Here is a 25,078-nt window from a genome sequence, read left to right as displayed (position 1 = left end):
ACACCGTTTGTCACATGATCCTTAAAAGCTTCTCGTGTACGGTTTTCATCCTCAGAAAATTGCCCCATTTTGGATTCTTGACTTTTCTGAACATCACCATTAGAACAAAACGAAACAGAAAACCAGTCCAAATCAAAACGTGGTTGAACCTGTACGGGAGACTTCAACCAGCCATCGGACAGGAGCGCGGAGCTGTGGGTGCTGGCGACGGAGGGCGGGGCTCGCTCCTCACTGCTGGTGGAAGGCGAGAACGGGGATAGGGCTGCCCGCTCGGGCCTCAGTGTGGCCTTGTGTGTGCCAGCGTCTTCAGTCGTGCCTGGTCAATGACGTCCAGCAGGTTCTTGGCGTCCACGGCCAGGGCGTGCGCGGCCGTCAGCATCTGCTTCTTGTACTCCTGCTGCAGGCTGGTCATGACGTACTGCTGGGCCAGCTTCATCTTGCTGATGAGGGCCCCCAGGTCCGAGTTCAGCAGCTTCTGGGCCATCTCAATCTGCAAGGACAAACAGGTCAGGAGGGCTGCCACCAACACGTCACCCGGTCAGGGGACTTCTGTGTACCTTGTCAGGTGTCTCCAGGAGAAGAGAGGTTTTCTTCCCCTCAAAAAAGCAGCAAGACGTCAAACCCACCTTCCCTCTGGGCATTTAGTCAGAGCAGCATGTGTGTGCACACACTGGGCAACCGCCTGGTTCTGTCCCCAGCGGCCTTGTCCCCACAGCTTAGCTATGTGTTTGCTACTTGGTTGTCACTGCTTAAACTTCGTGACTGGGAGGGCTCCTTTTCGTTTTGGTGACAGGCCTCGGGGCCACCTGGTCATGCCCACTCCTGTGCGAGTGGAAGTGGGGGACCAGAGTGGGCACTGACACTCCATGGAAAGCTGGTCACCAACCCAGGGCCAAGACCTGGCTCTTGATTTCCACTCAAGGGCTCCTCCCACCACACCAACTACATCCCGAGGCCTTGGTGATCCAAGAGACAGGCTGTGGGTGTCACGAGACACCCTCGCCCACCTTAATATGAAGTCTGGACTCCCCCAGCTGCCCTTGTTGCGGCTGGAAGCAGGGGCAGCACTGAGGGTTGCGGGGTTGTGGTGAGGGAGGCAAGGTTGGTGTGAGAGAAGCAAGTCCAGGATCAGAACGGCTCTGCCTGGGGGTCTCAGGACCCTCTCCCTCTGTTCAATCAGCCAATGACAAGGCAGCCATCTGATCTACGAACCATTACTGAGCACCAACTCTGCGTGGAGCACTTGACGCTGTGGACACAGAATGAACTGGACATGTCTGTGCTCAGCCCGGCATGGGACAGCCCACCTGTGCTACACTGTAACAAATCACCCAGGAGGTGTGCAGGGAGAGGAGGGGCCGGGAGGGCCTCCCAGCAGAGAACCCACCGCAAGTGGACAGCAGGAATTTCCCAGACAGAACAGGAGAGCACGTCAGGCAGACGCCCCGACATAAAGGCAGCAGTGTGGAAAGAAGAGTGAAAGGCCGGTCGGCCCTGTGTGCGGAGGGCCTCACGCACCACCCAGGCTTCCACCCTGCACGACCTGCTGATGGAAAGGCACCACAGAATTCTGGGAAGGGTGACATCACACACCAAAGGCTCCGACTGCCATGTGGAAGGTGAAGGGGGCAGGGAGGCTGTGGTGGTTATTCAGGACAGGGGTGGGTGGCAGAGGCAAGCACCAGTCTGAGACTTGGCAGGTGACCCGTGTGTGGGGCTGTGGGATGGGGGTGGGGGTGCCACTCGTTACGGAAGCCGCAGGACAAGCGTGGCGCTCCTGCTGTGGGCAGACTCCTCCAGCACAGACCTGGGGGCTGCCTGTTCAGTGTCTGATCTATAGCAGTGGACGGAAAGGATCCCACGAGGTCTGGGATGAGGGGCTGATGGGGAGCCCGGGCCTGGGCTGGGTCTGGGGAGATGCCTCCCCAAGCTCACGTGGCACTCACCCAAGGTGAGGCCACTTGCAACCAGGCTGCTGAAGGGACGGGGCTTCCCTGATCTTGTTACTCACACAGCGAATGCGACCGTCACAGGTGCGTGTCATGTGGTGCTGCTGGGAGACTCCATTTAGGCGGACACACCCTCCTTTCAGTGTCTAACACCTTCGCTAATTTTAAAGAAATTTCTTTATCACTCCTTTCCGGGGAAACCTAGCAGCTTCGAGAGGAAACACTCCAAGGGCTGCTCCTGTGCATGTCACACTGTTCCCTCACCCATTCTGCTAAGATGCCAGGCAACGGACGCGGAAGGAACGCCCCTGTGGCCGCAGCGTCCTCCTCGTGTCTCAGCGAGGACCCCGCCGCATGTGAGGTGACCTGGTAGCAGCAGTGGAGCTGTGTCTGGACGCTGAGTCAAGGCTGCAGTACAGCAATGCCAGGACTGATCCAACACGCATATGGGGACTGGGTGGGGTGAGCTTCAGCGGGGAGGGCTGTCACCCCCCAAAGCTGAAGCCAGGCCTGTGTGACTGAGGATGGAATGGTGGCCATCAACACCATGGGCAGTATGGCTAGCTGTACTTGGAGGCCCAAACACGTCCCCAGTGCCCTCCTGGCAGGACTGAGAAGGTGGGAAAGGTGAGACACCTACCTCTCGGTGTGTGCTGGCTGGTAGGACAGGAATGGTTTCGTCCACGGTCGCCAGTAACGTCCTCAGGGCCAAGCCAACTTCCTAAGAGACCAGAATCACAAGCAGTATTAGCCCACCCCTAATGGTGGAGAAACACACTGATGGTGGTGACGGTGGTTTCATGCGAGGAGAGGAACTGACGTCACTGAACTGTAGGAACGTGGGCGTGGCAGGTGTTTTGTTCTACATACACTTCACCTCAGAAACCAAACCAAGAGCAGCTGGAGCGTGCCGACACGAACAGCCTTCCTTTAACTATGCCTTCGCTCGGCTCTCCCCACCAACGTAAGGAGCATTGCTACGTTCCCTTTCCTCAGTGCTGAGCTGGAGTCTGTAAGTTACCAAGCTCTTCCCTCACGAAGGGCTCACAGCCCCCCGGGCCTTGGTACACAGCTCTGCGGCTCTCCTGGCCTTCGGCATGCAACTCCTCGAGGGCAGAGCAGGATGGAGCCCCGTTCCTTCCTTGTCATTTAGCGCCTCTAACAGATGGCGCTGCCTCAGTTTGAGCGTCCGCTGCCCCCGTGCCAGGCTACAGTACACACCACCACGGGGGCAGGGGCAACTCCCGAGGCGCCTCCCGCTGCGGACGGCTGCCGCGGGATCTGCTGGCCGCCGTGCTTTATCCACACCGGGACACTGACCGAACCCCACCCCTCCCACCGTGGGGTGGAGATAAGGGACCGCCTGAACGTCCGGTTAGAGATCCTGCACCTTTAAGGCTTCCTATATTTTCCAAGGGCACCCTCCTGAGGATCAGACCCCTAACAACTAAGTTCTTGTATGTGTGACATGAAACGACAGTCTTCACACAGGGCCAGCACACAGAGACAAAGTGGTACCGGCCAAAGTCACAGGCTCTCAAAAGGAAAGTAGCCCATCCTGACATCTCCGTGTGCACACTGGTCAGCACTGCTTCTGTGCTGCTGTGGGCACAAGCCCACCCATGCAGATCTGTGGTCAGGAGGGGATAGCGAAAGAGGCGCCACACAACGGGTGACCCTGCTCCCTACAGACCAGCACGGCTTCTAAGCATAGGCTTCTAAGCTGGTGGTGGGTCCCAAGTGGTTCCGTGGATGGCCCCAACGCACCATGAAAAACGTGCTTGGGCCATCTCTGGCATTCACACATCCCTCTGTGGACACCCTGAGCACAGGAAGGCCGGCATGCACTGTGTCCCTCCCAGAGAAGGTGCAGCCCTGACTGCCCTCACCCCAGCACCTTCCCACGGTGTTCCTGCTGCTGTCCCCAGGACCACCCTCCACTGAACACAACTGGGGAAAGGAGAAACACCTCTGTCTTCCTCCCCTTCTGGAAAAAGCTCAGTGTCCCTCTGTTGTCAAGAATTCTACTCCCAGGGACATGAGTTCACTGTCCTGAAACCACTGCACATGTGTGCTGGGGACACCTCCTGCTCGTGCCGCCAGTCCATCCAGCTGAACACAGGTTCCAGCACAGCACTGTGAGCATGGCAGGCTTCCAGGGAGACCACAATACAGGGCATCAACCAACCAGAAAGCCTCGGGAGCAGCCAGGTCCCAGCACGCAGCATCCGGACACCAAGCGGACGCTGTCCAGTGCGCACCCCTGCTGGCCCTCCTCTGCAGCACAGCCCTGAAATTCCCACAGATGTCCCTGTACTTTGCCGACACAGCGATGGCCCTCAGCCTCATCCCAGCAGCTGCTCACACACTGCGCATCACACACGAGCGCTCCTTGGCAGGGGCTTTGCTCATGCTGGGTGCTGTGAGGAACCAGCAGTACTCGTTCACAGGCTCCACAGGGCCCCAGAGCTCTGGCAGCATGGGGGTAAGGTGTCTGGCTGTTGACCAGAAGGTCGGCTGTTCAAACCCCCAAGCTGCTCCACAGGAGGAAGATGAGGCACTCTGTCTAGCCCTGGAAACCGAATGGGGGTCCCCCTGAGTTGGCCTCCACTCGATGCCAGTGACTGTGGTTTGGGTTTTAGGGGGCCTCAGAGCACACACTGTCACCACGGGGTGCCTGTGGGCAGACCTTCTGGAGCGTCAGGGGTGACTGGGCTGGGCCAGCGAGGCCCTACCCACATGCACCACGTGGGGTTGCTCCTCTCACCTTCACCATGGGCACGTACTCCTCTGGCGGAGCCGGCTGGATCTTACTGGACATCTCAATGACAGCCTTCACCAGGCCGGTGACGTTCTCGTACACCTTGTCGTGGGAGCGGTCGAGGTTGGCGGTGGGCGGAGGGCTGATCTCCTGGGGTTGGAGCTGACGAGACAGAGCTGGTTATCTCTCTGCTCTCCGCTAGGGGGCAGCACACTACTGCAGTTACACTGGGACAGGCCTTTAAGGGGCCCAGAGCAGTCACAGGCGCACCCGCGCTCTTGTTCCAGGAAGAGGATGACGCCACTCATCCACGCGACAGAGCCACGAGGCACTACTGTGTTCCAGCTCTGGGCTCAGTTAAAGGAAACGAGGGGCTCACACACACACTGGAAACCCACACCCGCCCGCCGGAGGAAGGGATGTGGTGGTCCTGGCATCATTCACCAGAGAAAGACTCCACACGGCACTGACAGATCAGAGAACGCCGCCTCCTCGGCTCAAAGGCCAGCATCTACTGGCGCCGAGGGCCGGGCTCAGCGTGGCCAGCACACAACGCAAGTGTGTTTTCCTCTCAGGGCCTGAAAACACTGACAAGAGGTGTCCTCCTGGGTGGGCACCACCTGCTCGACTGTGACCCCAGGGAGGCAGTGGTGGCACTGCAGGAACTCATGCGCTCCTGTCACTAGGGGTGACCATGGGAGAGCCACTCTGCCCCCAAGTCTCAGCGACTCTACCCAGCTCCCTGAGAAAGGTGCACTGCCCACCCCAGGATGGGCAGAGAGGAGCCGGCAGTGATGGGAGCTGTTCAGTGACCTGCCCTGGGACCTGAGTGCCAAGGCTGGACACCACCACGAGGCTCTATAAGTCTCCATAGGTTCCAACTGGAACTCCAGAGGACAGGGCGGAACTGCCCACGGAGCTTCTCAGCTGCCAGTGTTTACGCAGGCAGACCGCCCCATCTTCTCTGCTGGAGCAGCTGGTAAGTTCACCATGGGCTTCCCTGTTGGCAGCTGGGCACCTAACCACAGTGCCACCAGGGCTCCTGGGTCCCAATGACCCCAGGTACAAAAAGGGCAGTGTGTATTTAAAAAAATACTAAATGGTAACACTCGCTCGTTCTCGACTCTGTGGCAGCTGCCTGGTGACCCTTTAAGGGCTCATTTCTGAACCCACAGCTGGCTCTGCCCAAGGGGCCCGGGACAGCCTAATTCTGTCCTTGGGTGTTCCAGAGTCTGAGCGGAAAGAGAAAAAGGACAAGGACAGACCCGGCCCTGCACAGACACTCATCTCTCAGCTCTGGCAAACGCAAAGGCCGCCTCAGCTTCTGGGAGTTGCAAGCAGCGAACCAAGCAAGAGTGCCGTCACCCGGCTTTCTGGCCCATCGCATGCAGGGCTGGACAGACACACAGACACAAGGTGCTTACCCTCCACGGCTATGTCGGATGGAAGGTGAGGAAAGGTTAAAGAAATTTGTCAGAGAGGGGAAAAAAGAAAAACAGTATTAATAAGGCAGCAGACAAAACCCCTTAACAATACACGAGCAGGACAGAGGAGCCCTGGAGGCCGCCCTCAGCTGGGCGCTGGTCGCCCATGCACAGGGCCAGCGCGCCTGGTGAAGGGTCTCGGCATGCACGTGCTGGGCGCTAGGGACAAACGGGGGGCATGCGAAGCTCACGAGCCACACCCGGCAAGCAGCGTGAGAGCCGAGAGAACCGGCACCTCCCAGAGGAGAGGTCGGCCGTGTTTGCAGTCACAAACCACCGCCCCTCGGACGTCCGAGAGGTGCAGAGACCGCACCACCCCCACCCCACCCTCACCCCCAGTGTCCTTGCACGCACACTTCACCACCTAACCATCCTGCCATAGTCAGGGCATGGGGCTTGGGGGGCTGTGTTTAAAGACATGAGGCATGTATTTTATATACAAAGACAAAACAAAAATGCTTCCTGGTTAAATGACTTCAAACTCCAAACTTACTCATTTTTCTCCTCTACAACCTCAAAAGGAAGGCCATCGGCTTCCGTAGTGTTATTACCTCAGAAACCCAAGGAGGGGTTGCCGTAAGTCGGATCCGACTCGACGGCAGTGCGTTTGGTTTTCGTTTTGCACAGCTCACACAGGGTCGTCCTGCGAGTGAAAGCCACGTGAGCGGGAGCAGTGTGGGTGACCACTCTGGAAGTGTGGCCTGTGGGACGCAGGTCTTGCAGACTCCCACGCTCCAGAAGCCCAGCCCTCTACTACTCTGCTCAGGGCACAAGAAAGGGCGGGGGCTGCTGACGCCGGTCATCCAAGAGGCTCCTGCACTCCCCTGTGTGAGAACCGCAGCACAGGCCCGTTTAACATGGAGCGCCAGCTCACACGGTCACTTAAAGGGACGGGCTGCCTGGGGAGGAACAGACTGAGTCCCGTGAAGGAGAAACCACACAGCTCCATCCTCCCTGGAGGTGGAGGGCTTATCTGACCCCACTGAAGGCTTCTGGCCTGTGCCTTTCCCTGTGCTCAACCCTGCAGAGAGGGGAGCATATGATGCCCGACTGTCTATGTGTTCCCTGAGTGAACCATCTCAGTTACACAGAGCTACACGTGACGCTTCTGTGTTAACATCAATGCTGTTCTTCCAGGATAAACTCAGTAACCTCTACCAACCACCAAGCAGAAGGGAGAGATGGGGACGCACTTCACACTGGGTAACTGCTCAACAATCTGAACTAATAACTGCTCAACAATATGAACTAAGTGGGTAAGAACAAACACGTCCCTGTCTGTTCACTGCTCAAAATCCTGAGTATATTGTAGGGAAGCACTTTACAGCATTTCCACACATAACGCGCCCACGGAAATGGCGACCACACACATATAACGCAGAAAGCACACATAGGAGACTAATGTGCACAGGGGTTGTGTGGTTTGGAAACAGAACGAAACAAAACATATAAAGCATGCGTTCTTTGTGTAAACACATGGTGTTTCCATTAAGATTTCTACTTGCTTAAACTCTTACAGTAAGGGTATTTCCCAATTATTTTGATTCCCTATGTCACTCTCACTGTGAAAAGTATGTCAGACCTCTAATTGAGCAGCTGGTGTACTTCTCAAGTTGTTCTTTCATTATAACACAAGTCATCTTGAAAGTTTACTCTTATGACTTAGAAAAACAAAGTCCCACTAACCTAATCTCCCTCAACGTTCATTATTTATCTCAAGAAGCCAGGAAGGTGTGTCATTCTGTGTCCCTCTAGGACACGTGGTGTGAGGAGGATGAGCACGTTGTGAGGACGACGTCCATGGTGTGGGACTAGGTGCATTGGGCAAACACCTGCACTGTGGTGTGGACCCACCTCCGAGAGGAAAGCCCACCTCTAACCTCACTCTGGTGACCTCAGCCTCTGCAGGGCCTTGTGGGGACTAGGAGGACCCCAAACACAGAGAGTCTGAGCCGCCTGCCTGCCCAGGGACTCGGGGACAGACAGTGAGAGGCCCCAGCCACGGGGATGCTAGGTAGCCTCTTGCTCCTGAAGGCTGGCTGTGCTCAGGGCACAGGGCTTTCAGAGATAGAATTCTGACCCTGAGGAAACCTGACGGCTTTCCAGTAAGCCAAGTTGACCAACCTGGAGACAGGGTGCCTATCCACAACCCCACGTGTCCTGGTTGAATTCACTTCTACAACCAGAAGTGAGTCAATGTCTGCCTGAGGATGACGCACTCACACAGTCAGTATCTGACTGGGTCCTCAACTGCACCGCAATCAGTGAAAATCGGTGGGCGTCCTCCCATCCAGGTCTCCCTGACTCTGCATCACAGCCCCTGCCGCCCAACTGGGGTGAGTGGAGTTCTCACCTGGCACAGATACCCACCTTGACGCCCTCGTTGTAGCTGTCCCCAGGGCTGCTGAGGCTAGCAAGGCTGCCCAGGTGGCTGGGGGCTCCAGGGCGTGGTGGTTTCTTTGGTGGAGCTGCAGGATCTAGCAGCGCAGAATGACGTGATGAGGTGATTGACAAGGACGGGTGGAAAGTCTCCCACACCAAACATGCAACCATCCTCCAGAGGCAGCTGACGGGGCTCTCCTGTGCAAGAGACCCTCCTCTCCACTACCATAGTCGGGGTGAATCTGATAACCCTCCTACGACCTACAGTCTGAGGAAAGGAGCTAGAAGCCATCAGGACATTCCAAAGCTAGGAACCATGCACCCAAGGCCTTCACCCTCCAAGTCACACGAGCTTCCTGGCACGTGGATGGCTCTTCACTCACCTGGCTTACCCACAGGCTGATATATGTGTTGGTTTCCAGTCTGTGGGAAAAGAAAGTCCTGTCAATGCACCGGGAGACAATCAAGGCCATGACCTCTCCTCACCCTGCCCCCTGAACATCTAAATGCTGGAGGAACAAGGAGAGGTTCCTGCCTCAAGGTCTCAGCTAGGGGGTGGGTGAGGCAAATTAGCTAAGAATGCCCACAGGGTCACAAGACAGGGAACTACGGGGACACAGGAGGGGAAATCAAAGTCAATTCAACATTTTCTTTAAAACATGGAACCAGGTTTAAAGTTCACCTGGTGCATTTAGCACCGCCGACTTTCCTAACAGGGCACCCAGGACATCTCACCCTCAGACTCTCTTGATGTGGGAGCGCAAGGCGGAGGGTGAGAGTGGTGGATGAGACTTCGCAGCTAGTCTAGAAGCTGTGGGCCTGTTACCTGAAGCACGGCCAGGCCCCACGACAAGGGAGAGAAGCTGTACCATCAGCCGGGACTCTCCGCCCGGGCCAGGATCAAGAGATCACATAGAACCATCCCTACCGGGATGTCGCATCTGAAGCTGCATTTGCAATCACTGCAGTGGTTGAGGATGCGGCCGCATGCTGGAAGGTCAGTGGCTCCACGGAAGAAGCCCTGGTGATCTGCCCCCTACAGGTAACAGCCTAGAACACCTCATGGGGTGGCCGTATTCTATCACGTGGGGCTGCTACGAGTAGGATGGCACCCAGCAAAATGAACACCTCCGGTCAACCAAGGGAACCAGCTTTCCAGAACTACAGTCTCCTTCTGAAAACACGGTGTTTGTTGTTGTTGCTTCTTTGGAGGTAATGGTCTGGGAGGGCATTTTAAGGTGCTTTACTTCCTCCTGGACTGAGAGGGCTGCGACTCAGGCTGCCCATCCCATCAGCGTGCTTTCCACCATCCCTGATGCCTTGGTGTCAGGGGCTGGCAGGATGCTCGTGAGGTGAGGAGACGCGGGCTCCAGTACCTACACCCTGGCTTAGTGCTTTCCCTGTCACACAGACACTCTTTTTTTTTTAATTAGGATTTGGGTGAAGATTTACAGAGTAAATTCACTTTTCATACAGCCGTTCACATATACTTTGTCTCATGTCATTGACCAAAATTTACAATGCAGCAGCTCCCCTCCCACTTCCTCCCCATAGTTACCTCCTCCCAGTGTCCATCCCTTCATACACTTCTGCACCCTGAGCTATCTCCCTGTGCATAAGCAGCCCTTCCTTCTCCCATGATTGTTCTCTCCAGGGCGTGTCACACAGACACTCTTGCCAATGCCTGCTTATCCCAGGTATGCTCTGTACAGAGCAGGGCTCCTGCCCCAGTCAGGATGGCATTCCAGGAAACAGAGGGGATGGGGCATAGAACAGCATGCTGGAGAGGCTGTGGGTGATGGAGGTGATGGGGCTTGGTGGGGAGGACACTGTGGTTTAAGGAGGAAGGTCAGACTTGAAGAGAAAGTGGTCTTTGAGCAGAGACTGTGGTGGGGAAGCTATGCAGATACCAGAGAAGAGGCCAGTGAGGAAGGAGCCCCAGGAGGTGGGCTCTGGAGAGCAGGTCAGCGCGGCCAGAGGCGTGAGCAAAGGCACAGCGTAGCAGAAGGGTGGCCCGTGCCACAAAAACCGTCTGTGTGCTCCACTCCTGGCTCTGTGGCAGGTTTGGCTGTGTGACCTTGGGAAGTTATGGAGTTGTCTGGACCCTTGACTTTACCATTTGTGAACAGGCTGACAGCACTCATTCAGACGGTCATCTGAGTGAGTGAAATCATGAGGGCCACTAGCACTGCCTACTCAAGCGTTCACACTCACCTACCATGTGGCTCAGTCACATCCCACACCCACCCTCCACACACCTCAGGAAATGGTACTGGGAAGAGGAAATGGACTGGAATAGAGTCAGGAGTGACATGGCAGGAGCCACCGGGGCTTCTGAACTGGAACATATATGAAAAAGGGGTCTGTGCATAGCACACTGCACAAAAACATTGTTCCACATCCTACTTTGGCAAGTAGTGACTGGGATCGTAAAAGCTTGCAAGTGGCCATCTAGATGCAATGATGGGTCTGGTCTCGCCCAGAGCAAAGAAGAATGAAGAAAAACAAAGATTCACAAAAGAATTAGTCCAAGCAACTGGTACACCATGCAATCAGCAGCCCATACAACCATGGGACCTAGAACTAGATGGTGCCCGGCTACCACTGTCAAACCACTCAGAAGGGGATCTATGTAGGAGATCCTGGATAGAGAGGGGGAACAATGTGGAACAAAACTCAAAATTATTTGAAAAAAAAAAAAAAGGGGATCAGGTTTGCTGCTCTGATAGAGCCTGGTAGAACCCCTTCGACTATGGCCCCTAGTTGCCCCTCAGGTCTGGAATTGAACCCACTCCTGTGGCTTCCAGCCAAACAAAAGACAGGCATATGAGCTGAACACTGACATAGGTAGATACTAATCTCTCCTTGGAGAGATCAATCATGGGAGAATAGAAGGTCTGTGTATGCATAGGGCGACAGCTCATGGGGCAGAAGTGCATGGAGGGAAGGACACAGGGAAGAGGTAACTATGGGGAGGAAGTGGGAGGGGAGCTGTTGCATTGTGGGAAATTACAGTCAGTGTCATGAGACAAAGTGTATGTGAGCTGCTGTATGGAAAGTGAATTTGCTCTGTAAACTTTCACCCAAATCACAATAAAAATTAAAAAAAAAAAGGGGTGTGTGTGTGAACAGTAGACAATGCAAAATAATCATGTCCTTGACTTGTGTGTATTTCCAAAATCCAAATACTAACAAAACCCATTTTCCACCAGCCAGTTATTAACATGTTTGCTAGTTCGTGCCTAAGAGCCCTCCAGACGAACTTCTTTCTTCCTGGAACTTTGACAAGTTCAAAGAGTATATGCATTTGTTTTAACCACACAGGTGTTGATGGAAATCCTAACAATTTTAACTTTTCTCCCCCAAACACGGGGGTATTTCTAGCAAGCCTTACATATTTTGGGGGATTTTGAGGAGCCATGATCTGATGTCAACGGGGAAGCACAACTCAGAGGAGGAGGGTAGGAATGGCTGCCTGTCTCCAGGACTGTCACTGAACGGTCTCTGCAGACACTGCTCAATTGATGTCTGCTCTGCTGCATGGCTTTCCAACAGCAACAAAACACACAACTTGAAGAAGGAAAAGGCGGGTGGGACCCTGGACACTTGTCAAAGGGATCCTCAGGCTTTCCCTCCCAACGCCCAGAAGGAAGGCAACGTCGCCGGACCGAGTTTCACGAGAGCGGGGCAACTTCTATCCCCATGCAGTAACAATGCACCATTTCAGCGAGTGACACCAGTGTGTGCGGACGGCTGCCATGGACACACACACCTAGGACCAGAGCACAAGCTTACTGAAAAGGCCCCATCAGCTTAGGCAGGAAAGCCTCTGCACCTGAGCCAGCATCCTGGCTGAAACGTTCACCTCAGTGACAGAACGGAGGACCCCGACCCGCATCACAGATACCACTAAGCCTGGACTCCTCGTGATGTGAGAGTAACAGTTCACGCATCTGCACGCCCGAGCTGCTCACCAGGCCCTGGAGACCTCCGTCCTCCCTGTCGATGCTGCCCCGCGAGAGCCTCACGTCCGGCTTCTGGAGAAAGCAAAGCACACACAGGGTTCCAGGTTGGTCTGAGATCAGGAACGTTCCATATTCACACAACTGCCCTCTGAGCACCAGGGCTGAGCGCTCCCGGGCTCAGGCTCGGCCCTGGGCTGGGCAGAGCCAGCTCCGCCTCCGTCCCCAACAGGCTCCAAAGCAGCTGCTGCTCTCTGCTCGCCCCCTTCATGGCAGCGGGGCAGGCTTTCTTCCTGACCGAGAATCCCCCCCCCCAGGTGGCACGTGCTCCGAGCACTGCTGGTTCCTGGTGGTGGTGGACTGGCTGCCACTCCAAAGCCACAGGTGGGCTGGGCCCCGTTACCCACCTCCCGCCCAGTGCATCCACAGATGCCAACCGGGGAACTATGTTTTCATGTAAGAGTTCACAATCTCACTGACATCCAGGGAGGCACTGACATATCATCATGGTGATGGAGCTTAGTGGGAGGATGCTCCTGATAGAGACCCTGGCAACGCCCCAGCCTTGGTCCCAACACTCATGCATCACCACCCACCTCTGCTGAAGGGTCAGCCATAGGCCTCTGGGGGCGCAGCCCTGCTCCTGGGTCAGCTGAGTCTGCAGCCACCACCTCACCTGTCGGACGTGGCCTGAGGCACACAGGCCACAGACGCGCAGGTTGCTGAGGGATGGGGAACTCTGCCTTGCCGTCTGTCCCAGGTCCACTGGCACGGCCCACACCCTCTCCCACGGGACCAGCTTCCTCAAGGGCCTTTCTGCCTCCGGCACTGGCATTGTAAACTCAAGCCCCGTTCCCGTTTCCTCTGAGCCCTGCACCCTGGCAGTCTCTCCTTGGTCTACAGGGATCCAGTCCGGGTTTCTCATCCCGGCACCCAAGGCCTTGAATCTCCCTCCATTCCAGAGAACCACGGGGCAGAGTCAGTTCTGGGGCCAGGCTGTGGTGGGGAACTGACCAAGGACGTTAAGACCCGAGGGATCCGGGAGCCCATCTGCTGTCCCTCTGGTGCTGCCTGCCGCCTGCACTGTAGCGGCCCCTTGTGTGCTCATCTGGAAGCGAAGTCCTACGAGGACGGGATGAGGGACTCCTCCTCCACAGTCCTTGGAACCCTTAGGGCTACCTATGGGGAAGGCTGGTGACTTGTGTGCTGTCCCTGAATTCATTTATGAAAACACCATCTAACAACCAGGGGCTCTGATGACAGTGTGGAGAGCTCTGGGAGCAGGGACCGCCACAAAGTTTCTGAAGTCTGGAAGACAAAGTTTAAAAACACTAAAGGATAAACCACTGTGTGGTGTTTCCAAACACTGCAGCATCAGGAAACAGTCATTTCAAAATCCAGTTAGTGACTGCAGAAGCCCTATGCCACACCTGGGCAGTCACATTGCAGGAGACCTGTCAGCTCCAGGGCGGCGTGGTGAGCAGCTCAGACAACGCAGAGTGCTCTCTGACAGCTGACACAGAAGGAGACAGAAGGAAGCTGGGCACACCCAGACCTGAGCCCAGTGTGCCCTCGGGGAACCACCAGCGCTGACTCTGCCCCGCCTGTGGAGGCGGGGTCCTACCATTGCCTGAACAAACTGGCAGCTTCGTGCAGCTGGTGGGCACTCAACACCCTGGGTGCAGTGAAGACAAAGACCCCTAAACACAAGGGGCTTGGAGGAAATTTGCCCAAGGAGGTAAGATTTCAGGCGGACAAGTCACAGAACACCAATCCCAGGGTCATGAAAGTTTTTTGCCAGCACTGAGGTGGCCTCCTCCCCTCAAGTGGGTCGTCACGTGCCTTACAGACACGGCTGGCACAGCATCGTGTGTGTTCTACATGTTTGATGGGGATTTGCTGAAAGAACACTTTAATAAAATGCAAGGTGGAAGAGCTGTTTATAGATGAGGAACCTGACACTTAGGAAGGTACAAGGAGTTGCTTGGGATAACTCCGCTCTGGAGGTAGGTTCGGTCAGCCAGCGACTATATGGTGAGTGTCCTACGTGTGGGAAACAGTGTATTTACTCAAACAAAAAAAGCCATTCACGTTTACCATTTCCTTATAGAGTTAGGCAGGGTCTTTCACGTATATACATGACCACCCGCCTACATATTTTGTTAAATTTTGTTTTTCTCTCTCCATGCACAATAATTCCCTAAAGACAAGACTTTAACTTTAAATGGGAGCAGCCTATCTAAAGAAAGCCCACTGTGTTCTTGGAAAGGAATAACCATTTGAACTGTTTTCCCTCAGACAGCATACACAGCCCGTGGGGATGCCAGGTGGACGCCAGACAGGGTCGACAAGCAGCCAGGGAGAAGGCATCCAACACAAGGAACAGATTCTACTCTTGTTTCTGCTACCTGTGCGAGTCTTCTTGCTTACCCCTTGTAAAATGTTCCAGATCTGAAGACAGTGGATTAAAGGCAAAACAAGGCAATTTACTTTAAAAATCTCGTACAAATGGATCACAGACAAAAAATGTTTGGGCCATTTGGTTCTTCTGCTCCCATCAGCATACAATCATCTTCTACTCAGTTTGGCTCACTATGTGATAGCGTGCACAGCCTTCAGTGCGAGTGTGACATGTGTACACGGTGGAACCCGTGAGAGCGGGTGCGCGATGGCAGGGCCCCGCTGTTCCGGGTTTACACGGCGGAGCCCGTGAGAACTGGCGTACAACGGCAGGGCCCTGTTTTCCGAATCTTGCAAGTTTTCCACCTTGATAGACAGGCTGCACTCACCACTTTTATACCGTTATGTTTAGTGGAAACCAGCTGAGTTTTCCTTCTCTGATCAGCCCAGGAGGCTCTCGGGCACCCTACGAAGCTGCCAGAGGAATTCCTGCTCTGTTGCCCCCCCCTCAGATTGCCACCGCCTGTTCTGAACTTCACACACACGGGTCATACCAACTTTTGGGTCTGGAGTCCTCTGTGTAACCTGACAGCCCTCAGAGTCAGTCCTGGGGCTGAGAGCGGCAGTAGTCTGCCTCCTTGCTTGTTGATTACTATTCACTGGATCGCTGGGTGAGTGCCTGCCCGCTGTGTCATGCCTCCCCGGTGATGCCTAGTGCACATCCTCTTGTGTGTGGGCGTGTGCACCTCTGCTCTTTGGCTGGGTCATGGAGGTGTCTGGCTTTAGTCACACACCCTCAGCAGCAGAGCAAGAGCCCCTGTGCCCTGCCCTGAGGTGCTGCTCTAGTTTCTGGGGAAACACTGGAGAGATCAGGCGAGGGCTTGATCTTCAAGTTTCAGCCACCCTAAAGGCCTCAAACTCAAGATTTTTAACTCAAGTCCTTTCTTCTCTCACAGAACCGGCTGGTCCTCAAAATGGAGTTATACACTGTAATGGCAGGGCCAGGAGGGATGTGACTTGGCACAGCACCCTTGATGCTGAGGTCAGATCTAGTCTTGACTGACTGTCTTGCTTCTGTGCCCTAAGTCCCTCTGGGGCCTTCACCATGTACTTGGACGGGCTGTGGCCGTTCATGAGCAAAAATAAAGCCCACGCATTTACTTCCTTTCTCAGAACACAAAGTAGGCTTTATGCAGACAGGGCCTCCTCATGTAAAACCAGAATCCTGTTCTTGCACAAAGCCGTGTTAGGAAACGATGGTGCACACAGTGACGACGCCAAGCGTGCCACAGAGCGACTTGACCTTCCTGCAGTACCGAGCGGAAGGGCACTCTCTCTTCTCATCACGGCTGCTGGTGCTCTTACAGACATGCTGGCTTGCAAAGGGCCTTCCCCATAGGGGACTCTGGGCACAAAGCGCCTCAGAAAGGCCGTGCTCCGAGCTGGGAATAAGAGAAGGTGGCAGGACCATTCTCTGGAACTTTCTGTCACAGAAGAGCCGGGTTTTGGAAGGTTCTCACCAGTGCAGCTCTCACAACAGCCTAAGCCCTCAGACGGGTCAAAGACATCAAAGCCACTGAAACCCAACATGTCTCCTATATACATGACAAAGGACTCAGATCCAGAGATAGAAAGAGCTCCTACCACACAGTCATTAAGAAGAGTAAAACCCGGGCAAGACGTGAACAGATGCTTCACAAACGTTAAGGACTAAACAGCCAGTAAGTAAAAGAAAGAGCATTCCACATGACGAGGCGTCAGGGAAATGCAAACTAAAACCACAGGAAGAGCCCTGCAGAGCCACTGTACGTCCACTTACCCAATGGACCAGTGTCCCAACAACAGGAACAGAGTCCGACAAGCATGATAACATGACGAAACCTCAAGCACAGGCTGGACGGGTGCAGCCAGGCGCCAGACTGCACGTACTGGATGACTGGGTTTATGTGGTGGTCAAGAACACGCAAACCGGCCTGCACTGTAAGAGTGCGGCAGAGACTGCCTGGGGCTAGAGGCTCCGGAGGAAAGGGAAGCTACAGGTCTTGATGGGGTACAGGGTGTGTGGGCCACAACTCAGGAAGCTCTCCTCTCAAAACGTGTGCACTTCACTAAGTAAATTATCTCAGTAAAACAAAACAAAAACCCAACCAAGCCCTGAGTAGTTGGCAAAATAAACACATACCTTGAAGCTTTTACTTGGAATACTGGAGTCATTCAGAGACTGAGGGGTCATGAATCTGTCACCCCATCCCCACGAACGTGTTGTCAGCCAGCACCAGCACTCACAACCGTCTCTGAGCCCATTTCACTGCACGGGCTGAGTTGACCCGTTATGCCCTGGCGTGGATGCTGTCCTGACTGAGAGGCCCTGCCTGGCTGCCCAGGCACCACCGAGTGGCCTTCTGGTCTTGAGCAGCGAGCCCTTCGCTCAGATGCAACTGTGCACAGAAGCCAGGACTTCAACATGCTAATTCTGCTTAGGAAAATGCATGCCACTCACTTTTAAGAACACGAACCAATGAGGGAAAAGAGGCCATTTGTCTACAGAAAAACACAGCAAAGGGGGAGGGTGAGAGCTGTGTCCTTAGAGCAGACTCAACACGTCCTCTGATCCACGTCACGACCACGTGTACAGCCTGTTCACAGTCTGAAGGCCTGCTCTCCTGTCTTCTACATCTTCCTGTCCCCAAGGGGCCTGCGAAGGGAGCTGCTGAAGAGAAGCAGCCTGCCACAGCTGGGAGAGAGGCCTGTGCTGGCAGACGGAGCTGAAGAGGGAGCCCCAGGGCGGTGAGTCCCCCACTCTCTGCCTTTCCCAGGTCTTGCAGCAGCTCCATATCCACACAGAGGTCCCAGCTGTGCTCTAAGCCAGGAACACTGCCCCAGGAATCTCAGAAATTCACCCCAAAGCAAAAATCCAAGAAAAGCAAACAGCCCTGTAGGTGAGGAAACGACTTCTCGCATGTAATTGATAAAGCAAGACCTGGAGGTGGTCTACTGTGAGGGAAGTACTGTAATCAACGAGGATATAGCTACGCGACTGGAGGGGAGTGAACTGCCCCTAAGAATGTGTCTGCACCTTGTCCCAGGTTCTGGGAAGTAACACTCAAACCCTTGGAATTTCCCAAGTGACTAGGGTGGCTCCTGGTACCACACCTGGAGTTTAGGCTAATGGGGTGACTCACAATGTGGGGGCTCTGGAGACTGAGTTCAATCATACCAACAGTGACTCAGCCAATCGTGCCTCCATCATGACCCTAACAACAAGTCAGGATGGGCAGCTTTCCCGATGGATGATATTCTGCACACATCCATGTGCTAGGAGGTGTCATGTCCCTGAGGACACGGAGGCTTTGCATTCAGGACTCCCTGAGACCTCACCCACAAGTCCCCTTGCAGCTGGTTCCGTTGTAGCCTTTTGTTACATGATGCTGTAATTGAAGCATGAGCAGCCTTGGGGCCCTGAGCCTGTGGTCGGTATAAGGAAGGTGGTCTTGTGGGGCCCGATACAGGTCGCTGGGGTTGGAAGTCATTGGCAATGATGGAAATACTGTTTAAAAAAGTATAAAAATAGAAGTAGTTCTATTATGTTTAAGTACTAGGATTTGCTTAATAAGCAATTAAATTTAGTTACAATTGATCCTTTCTATCTGTGGGTTCCGTATCCATGGACTGAAAATATTCAGGGGAGGAAAGCAATGTAGTGGTCAAAGCCACCTGGTAAAGGCTGGGATGGGGCGTGACATGCCGTTTCCAGGGCACTGACCTTGGATGATGTGTTACATCACCCACAGATGATTGAGAGCAGACGGGAGCATGTGCACAGGTTATGTGCAAACACTACGCCGTTTTATACAAGGGGCTTGAGCACGTGTGCATTCAGTGCCCACTGGGGTCCTGGAACCACGCCCTGGCAGATACCAGGCAACAACAGCATTTACAGACGTTCCTAGGCAGTCACAGTACAGTCATGGAGGGGATGTTCCTACTTTTAGGAGATTGCTTACAGATACAAAGGAGTAAGGGTCATAATCGTTCAGTGGTTCAGAACCAGTGACAGCTCCAGACACAGGTCCAGCAAAGCTGGCAGCATGCTGACCACAGTCAACCAAAGCGTCAGCCACCACAGCGCTCCGTTCCCACCAGCTTTTCAATTACTGAAATAAATAAGCAGCTGGCAGAGCCCTTCCTTCCATGCTGGTTAGTGACGCCATCCTCTTCACCACCTGTGACAGATGTGGTCTTTTCTCCTTGCTTAACGGGCAGGTGGTGAAGTCACAGAAAGCCTTCACACTTGCCCCGGGTCCCACAGCCAGCAAGTGGCAGAACCAGGGTCTCAGGGCTCGGCCATCACCCGCTAGGCTCCACTGCTCACGTGCGGAAACAGGATGTAGTGCAGGGAGAAGAGGCTTTGTGCGATGCACACCATTAACACACAGTTTACTTACAAACAGGATTCTCAAACCGATTACTGCACAGGTCTTAAAGCCCAGCTGTAATGCTACTCTCTTGCCTTGGAAAACACGACGCTGGCAAAACACTGGCGACATAGGAGACGCCAGCAGGGATTACAAACGGGGAGAAACATTTCTGTGACAATTACCAGGAATCGCTCCTCCTTCTCCAGCCAGCGCTGATCTTCCTCCATTTCTTGTTGCTGTCGGATCAGTCGCTCCTCCATCAGGTGAGCTGGCAACACTTGCCCGATTCCTCGCATATCCAATGCCGGAGAGTCCTGCAGGAAGGGTCCAACCGGCATGGCCAGTTTCAGAAGCCTGTCCACTTACATCTTGCTGGGTATCTTTTAGAAAATTAAGACAACCAGCACGGGTGGCGGAAACAGGGCCTCTCCTGCTTGTTGGGGGAGTGACCCTTCTGGAGGTCGGAAGCTAATCACTTCCTGAGTATCTTTTAAAAGCATCAAGCACCCTGAGGCAGTGGACTTAAGATACCCATCAGGCCTGGAATTGAACTCATCCTGTGGCTCAACTCTAGCCCAATGACAGACGGGTGAACAATAACACTGGGGAGGTATGCACGCCTTGGAACACCCAAGCTGGGCACCTGCCCAGGGATAAAGATCAGAAGGCTGGAAGGGACAGGAAAGAAGGGTGAAGGGAAATGGAAGACACGGGGGAAGCAGGAAGAGAGCTTTACACGGTGGGGACTGCCATCGATGTCACAAAACACAATGCGTTTGAATCGATTAATGGCAAACCAACTCATTGTGTCAACTGTCATCCAAATCACAACAGGAAAGAAACAACAAGCACACGACCACGTAGCTCACAGCCCCAACTCAGGAATTTAAGGAAATAGTCGAAGATTCAGGCAAAGAAAGGTTATCAGCAGGAACAACAAAGGAGAAACCACCACAAGTAAGGTCACAGGAGAAGGGTGAGGTGTGGTGTGTGGGGTCTCAAACAGTCACCCAACAGTCACTGGAAGGAAAAGAGTAGACAACAACAGGTGCTCTGACATTCAGACAGGTAACTTTCAGTCTTCTAGGAGTGGCTGATGGCTCTTGGCTTAACCAGGAAACATGAGTGAAAATGAGCATGGTCCAGGGGCTTGGGGGCCCTGCTCCCTGGTTTCCTCTCTGGCCTCACAGATGTAATACCAGTTAGATGTGTTCCAATTAGGGCTCTGCTCTTCCAATGAATGGGCTAATGATTTTAGCATCTCTCCTTGTGTATTCCTTTCAATAAAAACATATTCACAAGACCTGAAAACACTGAGTAGGGGGTTATCTTGGTCTCAGAATGAGGCCATCCAAATCAAGGGATCTTAGGATTTTAGAAATGAAAGGTACCTTAGCCTGGGCGTAACTGGTTAACAAGCCCTAGAATATCAGCTTACCTCCACGTTGGGCGGCCACACTGGTGTCTCCTGAGATCTGTGATTCCACACGTCTGCCTGGTCCAGCAGCGAGGCCTGGCCTGGGTAGATGCTGCCAGCCATGGCAGGAATGCCGTGGGGGCCTGGACAGCCAGAGACCTGCAAACGAGTGGGACGTCAGGCACCACTCTGGCACCAGTGGGTCTCTGCACAGCTCTGTTTGATACACAAAGATGACAGGAAGTATTACAGCAGGCAGAACAAGGGGTCCCCAAAGACATCCCTGTCCTAATCCCTGCGACATGTGAACCTGCTACCTCACATGGCAGAAGGGGTTGAACAGACCGATCAAATTAAGGATCCGGAGATGGGGGATAATCTGACTCTCTGGGTGGGTTTACTGCAGTCACAGGGGTCCCTCAGCAGAGGCAGAGGGAGGCCGACGAGGAGACGGAGTGAGGGAGGCAGGTGGGACAGCTGAAGAACAGTCTGAGACGTTACACTGTTGGACTCAATGATGGAGGAAGGAGCCATGAGCCAAGGAATGCACGCGGCCTTGAGACAGGGACCCTGACTTGACCCCAGGGAGACCAGTGTTGGACTTGAGACCTGCAGAACTGGAAACTAGTAAAACTTGGGTTGTTTTAAGCCACTGAGTCAGTGGCAACTGTTACAGCCACTGTAGCAATTGTTACAGTTGTGTTTTGACAAGTAACACACACTAGGGAATCAGCAAGTTTCAGAATTTGACAAACACTCACCACAACGTTGAGCAGATCACCACTGGATGGTCCACAGGAGGCCACGAAGGTGGCTCAGCCCTGCTGCTCTCAGCCCCCCTTTCCTGCCCACCCTACCACTCATCACCCAATAAAAACAGCCCAAAAGAGCCAAGTCTGTTCTCCAGTAAACCAGGGCTGATGGGGGAGGAGGGGGGGCAGATTAACCACACCTTATGTAAGGCCCGCCTTCAAGTTCTAACAAGGATGATGCCGGTGGGGAAAAGAAGGCACTGAGGAGGACGTGGGGGGGAGGTCAAGGCAGAAGGGAAATAAGAGGGGTCGCTTTGTATAACTCCCTCCATCGAGAGAGAGGGAGAGAGAGAGAGAGAGGGAGAGAGAGAAGGAGGGAGAGGGGGGGTGGAGAGAGAGAGGGAGAGAGAGAGGGAGAAGGAGGGAGAGAGAGGGAGAAAGAGAGGGAGAGAGAGGGAGAGAGAACGCGCGCGCATGAGCGAGAGTGTGCAGAATCAGCTTGTGTCTCTGTCACTCATCCAACTGGCACTACATGGCCAGGACTGTCAGGTCTTACTTGAACGAGGTAACACACATCCCCACTGTGGTTACAACGTGGTACCAACACACACCACCTCCATTCCTCCCCAGAGGCTCAGCGCCAACGAGGTCTTTGGGCACTGACTCCTACCAAAATTCTATCCTGATTGTACTGAACTCATATACTTTCAAATGCAACATACAATCAGTTCTCAGTTCCTCTGAATGAAAGTATGTTAATAACAAAAACCAAGTGCACACCACTGCATCCCGACTGTCTGCTCAGAAGGGTCCATGCTACCATAGGCCTGTAGGACTTTTCATAGAAGAGGCTGCAAGCGACTGAAGGCAGTTTTCTAAATAATGACGACCACGTGAAGAATGCAACAGGCATTTTAGACTCAAAAGGAACATAAGACGATTTTAAGAACCCTCCTGGAGCTGACTGCAGCCCCAGATGAGGGGACCTGTGGTGGCGACAGTGTGGCGAGACCAACGTGTACATTCGCCTGTTGTACCCTGCTCTGACTGACACCCCTTCCAAGTACTAATGACAAAAAGACACCTGCTCGCAGGGGCTCCCACCCCAGTGGGGCCACACACCACAGGCTGTGAAGGTGCTTGGGACCAAACGGCCACTGCCACATGCTGGACTGCACCAGGGGGCCTGCCGGGCACAGCGTGCCTTCTCTCCTCTGCTCATCACCTGCCTCAGGAAGCAGAGCCCCGCCATGTTCATGCGGGAATGATTCTCGTGCCAGGCTCCTCACAGTGCCACTGAGCGGTGTCTTCCTGTACCACCAGGCACAGATGGGGGCTGCCCCGGGCCCCCCCTTCTGCTGCTGGCCAGCGGTCCAGGTCACCACAACTGCAGCCCTGGGCTGGCTTTTCCTCCAGCCTTGTTCATCACTGGAGGCCAGGCCAGGTCCTGGGGAACTGGTAATCTACACTCACTGAAGTGGAAGGGCCTCTCGCTTCCTCCAAGGTGACTGAAAGAGGGAAAAGCTGACTGGGCCTCCCTGTCACTCTGTGGGCCCTCCTTCCAGGCAGGTGAGCATCTCGGAGCTGTGCGCCCGCCCCCTCCTCCATGGATCCGCACTTCGCACCGTAACCGGAGGGGCTTCCACGCACTGGGATGTGGAGGCAGTGAGCCGAGTGGAAATGGACCCAGCTCCACTGGTGGAAAGCACCATAGCTGCGTGGTCTCTCCCGGGCCAGAAACAAGCAGGGCCCATGCTTTTTCTTGACTACCAACAGCCTGCTCCTGTGACGCAAAATGCCTTCTATGTCTAAGGTCTAACGGACACAAGTGTCTGCCTCTGCACTTGACCCTGTGGAGGAGAAAGGCAAAGCCAGAGCCCCACCGGACAAACGCAGGTAAGCACAGCAAGGAAGGCAGTTATTTAATGAGCCCCGAGCGGCTTCTCCTCTCTGGGGAAAAGCTTCTAAGATCTATTTGTCTGTTTGGTTTGGTTTTTATTTTGCTTTCGGCTACTCTTCATGGCACTCCTGTCAATTAACTACTTTTTATTAAAAGCTGGTCATCACAACTAACATAGTCAACCAGCCATAAGCATCTTCCTGCAGCCCCGTCAGAGAGCAGGTCTGCTACAAGAAGACGCAGCCCACAGAGGTCACAGGGTATTCTGCTTCCTGGGAATCAGCTGATAAGAGTTCTCTGACCTTTTTAGAAACAAAACAGTACTGTGGGTAAACAAACCGTGACGGAGTCCTAGGGCAGAACGCTTCTTTCAGCCACGAATGACAGGGAACAGACACACCAATACCCACAGCAGACTCTGACTCCTCACCCGGCCTCCGTGAGGAAGAGAGCAGAAAGAGAGCACAAAGAGCACGCCCCACAGGCCGCCCTCGAGGGGCCCTCCCTCCGCACGGGCCATCCTTGAGGGGTTCTCACAATGTACGGGCCGCCCCTGAAAGATTTTCACACTGCACACTCTCCCATGGCATGGGCCACCCTCAAGGGGTTCTCACCCAGCATGGACCACCCATAAGGATTCTGGAACAGGTACAGCTAATCCCTGGAGACAGAGCTCAGACAAGCGATGACTGCAGGGTAGCGGAGGATAGGCTGTGGAGGGCACCAGGGAACTTTGTGGGCTTATGTGCTACACCTTGAAGGAGGTATGGGATACATACGTACTTGTCAAAACTAAGATCTGTGCCTTCCATAAATCATCCCTCAGTCAAAGCTAACAACTTCTCTCAAAACAAAACAAACAAAAACAAAACTACAGCCTCTGCTTCCGGTCCTTTTCTTCCAGGGTAAATCGTTTCACCTGTGTACAGGTCACTGCCTGAGCCCAACTCCCCTTCCTTGTGCACCTGTCCACAGAGACTCTCTCCTGAATCCTGTTAAGGTAATTCTGAATTTTGTTCCTGTCTTCCAGAAAAACTACCCAGTTTGATGCTACCTCTAGAGAGAATGGACACACTGGATTCACTGTGCACCTTACCACAGCAGGCAGCAGACAGCAGACCTAAGAAATGGTGGAGATGGGACACTTGCCGCAAGTGTCAAGGTGGAATAACAAATTAAAGTCCACTGCATGGGGATATTAAGACAACATTCACTCAGAAAACTGTTAGGTTAAGGTTACTTTCTCAGCTTTTCACTTACCAATAATCATCACACTCATAAGTACATAAATGCCAATTATAAACATGCACAGTTTCCCTCCCCCCACCCTCCAAAGCACAGGAGAATAAAATGCCGTGATCTGCATCTGCAGTGACTAGCATACCTGGTAGTGATTGGTCTGTGCCACGTGCTGCGGGCTGGGGTAGAATCCTTCGCTGGACCTCGGGCTGGGATAGCCAGGTCTGCTGGGCTGTTAACAGATCAACAGAGCACCAGTGAGTGAGTGCTTTGATTACTCTGTAACTCTATGTTGTCTTCTTTTTTTTGAAAGAATAGGAAAAGCTCTTTCTCTGGTAGGGCTGAGATGAAAGAACACTGACAGGTGATCATTTCAAAAGGGACACCAAGACAACTCCATGGGAAAAGAGCATG

The 25,078-nt window shown here is 53.9% G+C and overlaps 1 protein-coding gene across 1 annotated transcript in view; it reads right to left on the bottom strand.

Annotated features, from left to right (window-relative positions):
* Positions 1-277: 277 nt before the first annotated feature.
* PTK2 (protein tyrosine kinase 2) overlaps positions 278-25,078 on the bottom strand; it is a 190,187-nt gene continuing 165,386 nt past the window's right edge. The window contains exons 26-35 of the mRNA XM_042780908.1: positions 24,810-24,896; positions 20,795-20,932; positions 19,539-19,670; positions 12,551-12,613; positions 8,960-8,999; positions 8,565-8,671; positions 6,135-6,143; positions 4,717-4,872; positions 2,590-2,670; positions 278-490 (exon numbers count right to left, since the gene is read on the bottom strand). Coding sequence (XP_042636842.1) covers positions 278-490; positions 2,590-2,670; positions 4,717-4,872; positions 6,135-6,143; positions 8,565-8,671; positions 8,960-8,999; positions 12,551-12,613; positions 19,539-19,670; positions 20,795-20,932; positions 24,810-24,896 — 1,026 coding nt within the window. The remainder of the gene's footprint in view (positions 491-2,589; positions 2,671-4,716; positions 4,873-6,134; positions 6,144-8,564; positions 8,672-8,959; positions 9,000-12,550; positions 12,614-19,538; positions 19,671-20,794; positions 20,933-24,809; positions 24,897-25,078) is intronic.

This window comes from Orycteropus afer, unplaced genomic scaffold (assembly GCF_000298275.1).
Source record: "Orycteropus afer afer isolate SDZICR_OR568_19922 unplaced genomic scaffold, OryAfe1.0 scaffold00069, whole genome shotgun sequence".
Classification (NCBI taxonomy): domain Eukaryota; kingdom Metazoa; phylum Chordata; class Mammalia; order Tubulidentata; family Orycteropodidae; genus Orycteropus; species Orycteropus afer.
The sequence above is the reverse complement of the archived record's forward strand: the minus strand, read 5'-3'. Positions and strand labels throughout refer to the sequence as shown.